General features: G+C 50.1%; 1 protein-coding gene across 1 annotated transcript in view; it reads left to right on the top strand.

Annotated features, from left to right (window-relative positions):
• The window catches only part of ETS1 (ETS proto-oncogene 1, transcription factor), a 159,331-nt gene that overhangs the window by 3,497 nt on the left and 143,190 nt on the right, over positions 1–12,644 (top strand). Inside the window, exon 3 of the mRNA XM_079929811.1 lies at positions 139–191. Coding sequence (XP_079785937.1) covers positions 155–191 — 37 coding nt within the window. The 5' untranslated portion in view covers positions 139–154. The remainder of the gene's footprint in view (positions 1–138; positions 192–12,644) is intronic.

Raw genomic sequence — 12,644 nt, 5'->3', positions numbered from 1 at the left:
CACCTTTTTGATACGGGTCAAGCTGATATGCCACAGTTCTGTGCCTGTCACTTCATCATTCCCGGCTTTTGTCCTCTAGTCTTTGTTGTATCATGGGAGAAGGAACTAAGCAATTTACTTTTTTTTTTTTTTCTGCAGAAGGGAGGATGCAGAGATGGGAGGACCCAGAAACATGTGGACTGTGCTTTTTGGTAAGTGGTACCAAGCTTTGTTAAGTCCTCTCTCCCTTTCTTTCTTGATGTGGAATACTTGAGGAGCAGGAAAGTTGCATGTAATGTGCAAATGGTCCTTCTCCCCTGCTTATCAGGGAATCTAAGCTCAGTGGTCCGCTAAGTCAGCAAGCCTGAGGGTACTGTGGAAATAGCACGGGCTGGATGTGAACCACAGTGTGGCCATTATTAGCTATGCAACCTTGGGAAAGTTACTTCCTCCTTCTGAGTCTCATTTTCTCGTTTGTCAAATGAAGACAGACTAGTACTGACTTCTGAGCCTGTGTGTGAGGATAGAATCTATGAAGGTATCTGAAGCACCTGGCTGGGTGCTGAATGTACGCTTCTCATTCCAATTAGTACGCACGTGCTGAACCCCTCACATTTGATTCTGCAAACTGTATAGGGCCTGGGCCATGCCTTTGAGGGTGCGGTGAGGAGGCAGCCAGGATTGTGGAGATCAGGTTATAGACATGGTCCTTTCCTCTGCCCAGGGGCCTGGCTCTGAGCTGGGGGCGCTCAGCAGGGGCCCTCTCCCCAGGAGCTGTCATACCTCCGGAACCGGCCGCTGCGCCAGCGTCTGGATCTTCTTAGATCTCAGTCTGGACCCCTTCTGCTTGTCTTGTGGAATCAGTTATCAGCAGCGAGCAGAGGGGCCTTGGCTTTCTTCTCTGTGGCCCAGCCTGCCGCCTTCCTATCCATAAACAGCCTGGAGAGGGGCAGCAGGAAGGTTGCTCCTGGGGCTTCAGGTGATGCTGCCCTGCGTGCTCCCTCCATGCCTCTCTGACCTCAGATGCTGCTGTCTTGATGCTAAAGCAGGGCTTCTTTTCGTATCTCCTGCCCTTAGCTGAGAGGTGCGTAGGCATCAGATGGAAATTTAGAAATTGTTCGGGAAGAGGGACTGTGGAGGTCTGTCTTTAGCTTCTGCTTTGCATCCCATTCCTATCAAGATGCTCCTGCCAGCGGCCCCATTCCCTCAGGCTTCTTTCCACTTTCTGCGACCCTCCTCCTTACATTCATGAACTCATGAGTCCACAGACGAAGGCTGGTTGCAGCTTTGGAACAGACCTTCCATCAGCGCTGCCCCTTGCCCGGACTGGTGCTTCTGTGCCTGGGAGGCTTCTGTGCTGGAGTGTCAGATGGGGGCGGGGAGGGTACCGCCCAGACTGGGGAGCTGTTTGCGTGGGAGGTTCTGGACACCCCTTCAGGTGAAAGAAGAATGTGAGTTCTCAGTCCTCATTTTTGTTTTCCACTCAACCGCCGTGGGACACGGTCCCCCCCCTCCCTCCTTGCTGTGCTTTCTTCCCTGGGCTGTCAGGATGCCCTCCCTCTGGGCCCCCTCCCGCCTCACTGGTCTCCACTCAGCCCCTCTGAGCTTCCTGTTGACTTTGGAGGGTCCCCAGCTCTCTTTTCAATCCTCCTCTCCTCCTCGGTGAATCCAGCCAGTCTCACGGCTTCGGAAGCATCTAGAGCTGGCCACCGCACACTGATAGCTCCAACCCAAAGTCCCTCTGAATCCAGGTACACGTGGAACTCACAACATGGATGTCTCGGAATTCCTGTGGCCACAACCGGATGCTGGTTCTCCCGACATAGCTTCTCCCTGCTTCTGGGTCTGAGCCGAGGTCTTCAAGAGCCCTGCTAACACCTCTGGTTCTCCTGACCCACATTCAGCGGGTCAGCTGAATGTTGCCTCTACTCCTAAGCTCTGTCCAGTGCCCTGCTGCTGTGCGTCCCCTGCATCTCCGCCACCCTCAGGCTAAGCCCCATCTCCTCTTGCTTGGAGCCCGACCAGGGCCTCCTCGCCACCTCCCCGCTCGGCCCCTGCTGGTGGCCTCACGGAGGAAGCCAGATTGGATGGACGTCCATTCTCTTCCTCACCTTCCTCCGGTCTTTGCCCAAATGTCGCCTCCACAGCCCATCTGCCCTGACCATTCTACGTGAACTGGCAACAGCCCCGTCGCCCCGCTCCCCCATCCCTACCATGCGCTCTTATTTGCCTCGGGTGCTTAAGTCATTATTATCTTTTTTTAAAGAAAATTTTATTTTTCTTTTCAATCAAATTGTCTTTTTTATGGAAGTATAGTTGATTTACAATGTTGTGTTAATTTTTGCTGTACAGCAAAGTGACTCAGTTATCCATACGTATACATTCTTTTCCAATATGGTTTATCATAGGATATCGAATATAGTTCCCTGTGCTATGCAGTGGGACCTTGTTTATCCATCCTGTATATAAAAGCTTACATCTGCTAATCCCACCCTCCCACTCCATCCCTCCCCCAAGCCCCTCCCCCTTGGCAACCAGCAGTCTCTTCTCTATGTCCGTGATTCTGTTGCTGTTTCGTAAGTAGGTTCATTTGTCCAGTTTTAGATTCCACATTTACATGACATCATATGATATTTGTCTGTCTCTGTCTGACTTACTTCACTTAGTATGATCATCTCTAGTTGCATCCATGTTGCTGCAAATGGCATTCACTACCACCCTCCCTCACCGGGAGCGGCGGGACCTTTGTCGTCCAGTCCCGAGAGCCTGGTGACACATTGCAGACGCTCTGTAGTGGACGGAGCTTTGCTGCTTTTGGAGGCTGGCGTCTTCTCACCCACAGGTCGTGGCCAAACACCACGTCTTGAGGGAGCATTCCCGACAGAGCAGGATCTCCCTCCCCCGGCCCCCCCCAGTGCTCTCTGCCAGGCCTTTCCTTCAGGCCTGTTGTCACAACTTGTAAGTTCACGTTCACGGGTCTGCTCACGCGTTTGTTGTCTGCCTCCCCAGCTGTGACCCCGTTACAGCGTGTTGGCTTTGTTCTCTGTGGTTTTCACAGTCCCTGGCACAGGCCTGCAGAGGGTGGACTCCTGATATTTTGGTTGAGTAAATGTGAGCACACGTTTCACGTGTCATCTTATTTGATATGAGGCTCGGGGAGGTATTTGGCCCACAGGCATAGAACCAGGTGGACGAGCCAAGCTTGAATCGAGGTCTGTCTAACGTGTGTGCGTGTCTGTGTGTGTGTGTCTAACGTGTGTGCGTGTCTGTGTGTGTGTGTCTAACGTGTGTGCGTGTCTGTGTGTGTGTCTAACGTGTGTCTGTGTGTCTAACGTGTGTGCGTGTGTGTGTCTAACGTGTGTGTATGTCTGTGTGTGTCTAATGTGTGTGCGTGTCTGTGTGTGTCTAACGTGTGTGTGTCTAATGTGTGTGCGTGTCTGTGTGTGTCTAACGTGTGTGTGTGTCTAACGTGTGTGCGTGTCTGTCTAACGTGTGTGTGTGTCTAACGTGTGTGCGTGTCTGTGTGTGTGTGTCTAACGTGTGTGCGTGTCTGTGTGTGTGTCTAACGTGTGTCTGTGTGTGTCTAACGTGTGTGCCTGTGTGTGTCTAACGTGTGTGTATGTCTCTGTGTGTCTAACGTGTGTGCGTGCCTGTGTGTGTCTAACGTGTGTGTGTCTAATGTGTGTGCGTGTCTGTGTGTGTCTAACGTGTGTGTGTGTCTAACGTGTGTGCGTGTCTGTCTAACGTGTGTGTGTGTCTAATGTGTGTGCGTGTCTGTGTGTGTGTGTCTAACGTGTGTGCGTGTGTGTCCAACGTGTGTGCGTGTCTGTGTGTGTCTCCCCAGTGTTGCACTATGCAGGCAGCTGCATCCTTGTGTAGGGAGGGCTGTCCATCCACGGCTGGCTTCTGCGGTGACCCCGGCCCAGTAAACACTGCCAGAAGAGACTCCTTCCCTACACTTTGGGTTCTTTCTCAAGAAACCTACTCTGGAGGCCCGGTGCCCAGCTCTGTGAGGTCCCGTGACTACCTGCTGCCCTCTCAGCCCCACCAAACCCACGGCCTCCAAGGAGACAAAGGTCTAGAAGTCCCACCTCTTTGGGCACCGAGCACACGGCCTTGGGAGGCTGGGGACAGAGGCAGCCACCTGAGCCTCTTCCAACCACGCGATCCATCCTGTCCAGATCCCACGGCCCAGGAGGAGCCAGCTGCCCTCACCCCGTGATGCGAGCCCACCGTGGGCACAGCTGAGAGGCCCCAACGGTCCCCGTTCCTTCCCGCCCACAGCAGGTGTCAGGCTCACACCTGCGTCCCACAAGGATCCGAGGCTCTTTTCTACAGGAAGGGAGAGGGTGAAGAGGGTGCACAGCGGGGGTTTCAGAAGCAGCAGGAAGGACACTGGCTGCCCTCCCCTCCCTGGCCAAGGGCAGAGAGACTGGAGGAGACGAGCCCCTTACCCCGGAGGGGTTAGGTCCGGCGCAGAGCTCTCACCTCACAGCACCCCCGGAGCCGTTTCTCCAGGTGGGCCTGGGCCTGTCCCTGGACTTCACGGGTGGCCCCCAGGCACCTCGGGTGAATGGCAGTCACCATGCCACCTGCGGCAGGGCGGCTCCCCAGGGCTCGCAGCAGGACTGGGACGATGACAGGCACTTGGGTTCAGAAACTGTGGCAAATCCAGGGATCTGCTGACTATTGCCAGACCCTGCGGGTGATGCCTGGCCTGACACACGGAAGCTGAGGGCTTGTCTTTTGTCTCCCTGGGCAGGCAGGTGAGAGTAAAATGGTAAATTAAATAGACTCATTTAAAAAATTATTATCTATGACGCTTTTCCCCCAGTTACAATGTGGGAGCCCCCAGTATGACCCATTTGACATTAAGCCACTTTCCTCTCCCAAGCTGAGCTGGTTTTGCTTAACTAGTAGTAGATACGCTTTGCTCGTCAGTAACACTACGGAGAGCCAAGCCCAGGTCCAGGTTTCCATGCTTAGTGGCCGGGAAAGAGTGAGGCGGGGGCTCAGGAGCTGCGAGCACAGCCCGACTTAGTCTTCACTGCTTCCCAGCTTGGCCCATGTGAGTGCACGCGCACACACACGCACACACACACGTACACACGCATACACGCACGCACACACAGACTAAATTTGCATCAGGCAATCCCTAAAGCAGACAGTTCAATGCTGTCGCTTATTCTATCAAATAAATATAGATCTATAAATAGACCTCCCTCTTTGCCTTGGAAAGTGACAAGTGTGCAGAAACTATTTCACTCACAAGCCAAACGCTGGCTGGCTTCACAGCGTTAGTGTGGGTGTGGCATCTCCTGGATCCTGGGCGCTCAGGCAGATTCCATGAGGGTTTACAACTGAGTTGGGATTGTTTCTTCACCTGAATTGGCTTTTGGTTTCATCTGGGGGGATAAAATCTTAATCGATGTCATTTTAATTAAACTCTTCCCAGAGTGCTACCGATACCAACTGGCATCTACTGAGAGAGAGAAAGAGGGGGCGGGGAGAGAGAAAAAAAGAAGGAAGGAAAGAGGGAGGGTGGGAGGGAGGGAGGAAGGAGGAGAGAAGAAAGAAAGAGGAAGGAGGAGAGAAGAAAGAAAAGAGCGCTGCTTCCCTTTGGCTCCGTTCTCTGCTCAGGACGAGCCCACAAACCATGACAAGGGCACACATTTCCGGTTCCCGGTTCTGCTCTGACCATCCCAGACTTGGCATCCACCCAGCTGTGTCCACAGACTAGACAGGTCAGCCTCCACGGCCTTCTGAGCCCATCACAAATTCTGATGGACATGACACGTGGAATCTAGTGTCAGCCCAAACCTGCGAGGGCCATTCTGCCCAAACAGAGAGCGAGCACACAGACCCACAAGGAACTGGATCCAGGGGAAGGGCCACACTCACCACCCCCAGCCCCCTGTCAGCCTTGCGCTACGGACTCCCCTCGGGCCCACCCGCGCACACCTGTGCTTGCAGCTGGGTCCCCGGGCCGTCTCTGTTCTGAGCTAGTCCGAAGGTGGCACTGAGTATCGCCTGATTTAAGGCAGTATTACGTCTTGAGGCCAAAAGCGTGCATCCAGGGAGGCCAGCAGACACACCATGGGTGAGCGCTCTGTGCCGTGAACGGCGGGGTCACAGGTCCTCTCGCCTGTTGTTCCAACCGTCCCTTGGCACCAAGAGGCTGCCTTGATTTTTTTTTTTTTTTTTTTTTTGGGACTGATCCTGCACTTGGCCGCACAGACTGCAGGCCTCTCCTAGAGAGAGGAGGTGCCCCTGGCCGCCTCTTCCCCTGGGGGGCTGGATCGAGCTCTCTGTGCCCCCAGCCCCCAGCTAGGTCTTGTACACGAGCTCTGAGTCTCAGCGCCCAGCACGGCTAGCTCTGCTGGCTCTGCCCAGATCGGCCCCTCGGCTGCCCTCCAGCACCGAGCTGCACTTGAGCCTGACCCCCAGCTGCTGAGCTGAGCCCCGGGCAGCCTCCCCGACTGCATCACCCAAGGCTTCCTCCTCTTTCCTCCGTCTGCCTTGATTGTCAGGCCCAGCAGCTATTGCACCAATGCTTGTTCACTTTAGAACAGCTCGAACCTCCTGGGTGAGAAGAAACACGGGGTCAGAGAGGTGAAATGTCTTGCCCAGGACCCTGGGCTGGTTGGAAGCATAGTCTGGACGGTGCCTACTAGGTCTTTAGACCTTGTGTCTGTGAGTTTCCCCCCTGGACCAGCAAACTTCCACGTCTGTGCCACACGAACCCGTGGGCGCCCCACAAATAGACAGAACCCAGAGCCAACCTCGACCCTACAGTCAGACGCCGACCTCCCTACCCTCTGCTCCCCACGCGGCTGTTCCTGCCGACCCGGAACCACATATCTGACATCTCTGCCCGCATCTCACCAGCCTGCTCTTGCAGGTGGCAATTTGCATGGGGGAGTGTACCCTCTCCCGTGAGGTTTTGCCTATGTGAGTCTCTTTTCTGCTCTTGGGAGACGAGCAAGAGATTTTCTTTCTGCCTCTTTAAAAAGAAAGAAAAACAAGACCCCAGTAACTCCCTGCTCAGACCCAGGCCTTAAGGTGTTTCAAAGCCTCCCTGGTCTATTTCTGGCCTATTGTCCTAGGGGTCTGAGAGGAAGGCCTGATGGTGGTTCTTTGCTTTCAAGGCAGAAACAGAACATTGTTTCTCCCGGCTTTGATTTAATGGCCAAAAACAGTTATAGGAAACTGTTCAGCAGATGTTTTATGAAACTCAGAAAAAAATTGGGTCTTTGAGAGGGGCTATTTTTAGACTAATGCTTCCTACCATTGGGGGTTTGGTGCTCACAAAGGGAACAGAAAATGGGAGAGAGAGACAGAGAGGTGGAGAGAGCTTTGAACATTTAGACAATCACGTTTTATTTTTTCTTCCATTTTCACCCTGAATTAAATGTACCTGGGAATCCATGGAGGATGGAATACGGAGGTGGTTCCAGGGAGGAAGGGTGCACTTTACTGTGTCCCTTCTAAAATGAAAGTTTACTGGGTGCAAGGAAAATCTCTATGTTTTGTCATTTCCCCAGCTCCTTCTTGGAGCAACACGGAAATGCTTTCTTCCTTGCCCACTTCGCTTCCTTGTGTCCCTTTGCCTGAATTAACCTTTCCTCCTCTATCCCACCCCTGCTTTCCTTCCCCTTCTGCCTCTTTTACCTATTTCACTCTAAGGTCTCATTCACACTCAGGCCAGGCGCTTCCTCCCCCAGGAAGCCTTCCCTGAACTCTCCAGGGTGGATTGCTGGGCCTCCTCTGTGAGGAGGAGAATACACTCCTCCTCCTCTGTGTGAAATACACACTCCTCTGTGTATTTCAAACACTGCATTTACTGCCTGGCTTTACAATCTATTTATGTATCTAGCTCCTTCCTCAGGCTGTCAGCTCCAGGAGGGCTGGGGGCTCTGTCTTAATTACCTTGTTGTCCTCAGTATCTAGCCCCGTTTAGTTAATACCATGTAGAGAATAAATGTTTCTTGAGCGGAGGGATTGATGAAGATTAAAGGGAGTGAGCAAGCAAGGGAATTTTATCCAGTTGAAAAGATTTTACTTTACCTACAGAAGCAGAAATGAATCTGTTTTGGTCTTTGCTGTTCAAGTAGAACTAAAATCTGTTACTACTATAATGTAATAAAGTAATTATTATACTCCAAAGTGGTTATTACGATTTCCAGGAAACTAAGTCTTTGGGACAATAAACAAAAGAGTTGATGTGAGAGTCATCAGCTTCAGATATTTAATTAAAACCTTTGGTTTTCTCCACTCCATGGGAGGGAATCATATTTAAGAAAGCCTCAGCTGCCTTGGTCCAGGTAGGATACCCGGTGAGGGCACAGAAAAGGAAGGTGGGGAAACTAAAAGCAAACTTTTCCCCCTTTCTGGGGCCACTTCCAGTTGGAACAAGAGGACAAGCATGGCCCCAGGTGAGAAACAAATAACCTTCCACGTTCCCCTTTGTCCTGAGACCTTTGGCCAGTGTCTCAAACTCAGGTGAACAGAATGAAGGCCAACGGCTTCTAACTTTCTGCAAAGTCCAGGAACTCAGCCCAGGAAAAATGAGGTTTTCCCTTGATTTGACCTCGTCATTCATCACGGTCTCCCTTGTTTCTCAAGACCTTATTGAGCACTTTCCAGAGAGCTGGCGGAGGTTGAGGCAAGCTCTGCTATCTGAAAAAGCATCATCGTCACCTGTGTGAGGGCCCATGGCCACATCAGTGCACTCTGGGCAAACGCGTTAGAGTTTCTTGGAGGCTGGACCCCGGCAGAGCACCCTTTCATGTGCCAGGGCCCTGGGTGAATGTTTCCATATCCTTTTTTATCCTTAGAGCTATCATTTTTTTTGAACACTTAAAATGCACTAGAAAATGATCTCACTTATCTTCTTTATTTAAGACTGTTTTAAAAATCACATAATATAATTTTTTTCCTTATTAATAAGGAACGATATCTTCTGTGTCTTCAATTATCTTCTATGTCTTCAAGAACTGGTTTCTATTCTTACCCTGTTTTCCGGATGAGGAAACCTGAGTGGCTAGAGAGGTTGAGGAAACGTGCCCAGAGTCACCCAGTAGGTGAATGAAATGCTGGGACTGGGCTGACACCATCGATTTCAGTGTCTCAGTGGGTCCTGACCAAGGTCCCTGGGAAGCTCTCTCTCGTGGAACCCTCCCTTTCCAATCTTTGCACACTCCTTCAGACAATCTATTTCTAACTCTCCCCAAGGTTCTCTGCCCTCTTCTAGGACAATTCATGGCATTTCTTTATTCTGACTTTTAAATTCTGCAGGCAAAGACAGAGACCTTCCCTGCTAAGGGAAAGTAGCTTCAAAGAGGAAGACACGCAGAAAAATATGAAATGTCAGTGGCTTTGAAAGGCTATTTTCTAGAAACAGGACAAGGGCATATGAGGCAGACCTAGCAAAGTCTATTCCAGTGGAGGTAGCTTTCCCCAGGGCATTGCCAACCTAGTTGATTCACATCCTACTTATGGGCTATGATCGAGCCACTGGGACAGAGCTTAGGGGATAGTTGTGGAGCACTTCCGTACCGGTCGGGCCGGGCTTGGTGACACCGTGGTGACAAGGGCCAAACCTCAGTGCTTCAAGCTACACTTCCTACCAGGCTACTGGAGCATCGCAGGTTGGCAGGCAATTTGTGCCATGGCATCTGAGTCACTCTGGGCCGCTGGCTGCTCCGCAGCTGTCACCTGACACACACGCAAGAGAAAAGCAGAATGGCTGAAACTCTTCAGGCGTTCTCTGGGTTTCTGCCAGAGGGCTCGAATTTCATCACTGAAAGCAAGTCCTAAGGCGACTCCCAATTTCCAGGGTGCAGGGAAGTGAGATTCTACCTCGTGCCCAGGTTGGGAAAACTGCCCTCTATATTTGGTGAATAAATTGGATGTACTTCATTTTAGGTTAGGTATTGATGAACAAAGTCCCAATCCTGTCCTCAGAAGCTTTGTATGGTGTTGGGGAACGAGGACTTACCACACATCAAATAGTTAAGGACATTATGAGTGGGTATAAAATAATATATCCTGGTAAACCATGGGGCACGGGGGATAGTAGGTTTTAGATACAGTGTTTCAGGCCCCAAGGAAGCAAATGAAGAGAATTTGATCGGTACAAAATGCCCTAGATAATGCGATGTTCAAATAGAAAAAGCAATTATACAAATTTTGGAGATGAAAGGGTTCTCCCAGATTTAGTATCCCTAACTCTTCCCGCCTCTAACTCTGTACAAGCCTCCACTAAAAATGTAGATCATCTTCTTCCTTGTTCCCCTGATAAACGTCCATCTCTAAGAACAGATCTGACTTTATCTTTTATTTTCAGTTCTTATGAAATATCTGGAACCCAGTTGTTGTTTGGATGCGTTAATCCTGCTGAGCCCATCGTGTAACAGGTTTCTTACAAGAAAGCGTGTGAGGACCACCCAACATAGAGTCACCAGCATCGTCAGCTGGGCTCCAAGGAGACTTTCTTGGGGGAAGGGTCTCTGCATTTCTGTCCTTTCCCAAGCAGACCAGCTCGCTCTAACTCAGCTCCGCCGCACATCTTCTGTTCCTTGGGCATCTTCTTACCTACACCTCTCACCTGGCTATCCTGGGAAGAAAACACCATCTTCTTCTGCTATTGCTTCGGCAACATCAATTATTCAGAACGAACATTCTTCCCCTGCTCGCATCAGGGTCAGCATGGCCAGGGGTCCAAAAACACTGAGATTTTAAAGCTGGGAGGGCCCTAGAGGGACCTACCACCCAGCACTGTTGTTTCCTTTGCAGAAACTGAGGCTTCGAGAGCTTAGGAGACCCTCCCAAGGCTTCCTAGAACTGACTGGGAAATCTGGGCTTGAACCTAGGTCTTGTGAATCACCTTTCATGCTCTTCATACACTGTATTTACAGATGCGTATTTGTGTTTAGACTTTCAATAAACTTTATATTGATACCTGAGGCCTCATATTTTCCCCTTTATATCAAGATAATGTTCAAAGCAATGCAGAAATGATCAAAGGAAATCAAAAAGTGTGGTTTACGTGCAAGGAGAAGAATAATCCTATGCCCAACATGAACGTGAGATCTCATAGAAACCTCTTCACCTGCTTGAACGACACCAGTGCCGCAGGGAGAGGATCTTGAAATCCACCGGATGAAGTGGACCACCACGTCAGGAGGGCGTGAGTGGGCAGGTGCTGATTGTCATTAGAGTTTCTCTAGTTCACCCATCATTCAGAGTTTGGGTAGAAAACACGCTAAAAAAAGAAAGAGAGAGTGGAGCAATGGAAGCCGTGGGGAGGGTCAGGTGAGGACCAAGGCGGGTGGGAAAGGAGGACAGGTACCTCCCAGAAGCGAGGGCAGAGTTAAAATTACATGATGGATGACAGCAATGATACTGCCTCTCACTTCTCTGAAAGCACTGCTCCTCCAAAAATAAGCCAAGAGCAGAAAGACAGTATCATATTGTGGTCAATAATATGGGTTGAAGAGTCAGACTAACTTGAATTTGAATTCATATTTGCTTGGATGTGACCTCAGGCAAATTATTTAACCTCTTGTAGCCTCATTTGTTTTTCTTTCAGCAAAATGGGAATAATAATAATAAAATCTCCCCGAGGGGCTGTTAAATGAGATAATGCAGGTCAGATGTTTAGCTCAGGGCTGGACAAGTAGTAAGTATGCAGTGAGTGTTAGCTGTTATTAATATCAACAATGTAGTTATTAGGAGGGGAAATTCTTGAATTTGAGCTGAGACATTACTCACCTTGGCCACTCGCATACTAATGAACCCAGAATCTTCGTGTCTTTTTTCCTCACCCTCCTCTCTGATAAACTTGAGCTCCTCTTCACCCAGTCTTAATTAATTAAAATTTTGTTGAGTGTTTTAAGTGTTGGTCACAATCAAAGACAAATGAGACAATTTACTTGTCCATAAGGAGCTCTGTGAGTTAGGACCAATTTAGGAACTTCATGAGCTGATATCATTTTCTTTATTTCTGATCAGGCATGCATCTGATGTGATGTGAGGAGGAATATGCAATACTCCTAAGGTCCTATGAGGGTTGTCAGAGCTGCAACTTCAGCTCTCTGACGGCAGATGAGGTTCCAAGAGCCTTGCACGGGAGTGCAAGCTTGGCTTGAAGAAAACCTCCGCTGCACACCTAGGTGAGACTCTATTTCCTGTTTTTTGAAGCCGTGCTTGCTGTAACCTCGGCTGAATAACCCCCTAAACAGCCCTTAGACCAGGAAGCATTTTTAGGGCCTCTATCCTGTCCTGGCAGAGAGATGGGATCAGATGAGCTAACGGGTCTTTCCGTGGCGAACTGCTTTGACAGCTGCCATGTCAGTAATGGCAGGAGCATCAAAAAGCGAGCTGTCCAGTGTGAGAAAGGTTGACTTTTACTTTCCATCAGCACAGGAAAATGAGGTATCAAGGCATCCAGGTTTAATCTGTTCATGTGGAAGTTAAAATTAGAATGGGAGGTATTCAAACCCACCTGTTCTAGGATGTGTAGCCAACTCACGACCAGAGGGGATAAGTAACAAAAAACAAAATGATACACAATAATAATATAAAAATAACCCCCTTGGAGTTATATTTTAGGTCTGCAGGGAAAACACGTAGTCCAACACCTCCATTGTTTTGGTGGCAGG

Source organism: Stenella coeruleoalba, assembly GCF_951394435.1.
Source record: "Stenella coeruleoalba genome assembly, chromosome: 8".
Taxonomy (NCBI): domain Eukaryota; kingdom Metazoa; phylum Chordata; class Mammalia; order Artiodactyla; family Delphinidae; genus Stenella; species Stenella coeruleoalba.
This window is presented reverse-complemented; position numbering and strand designations above follow the sequence as displayed.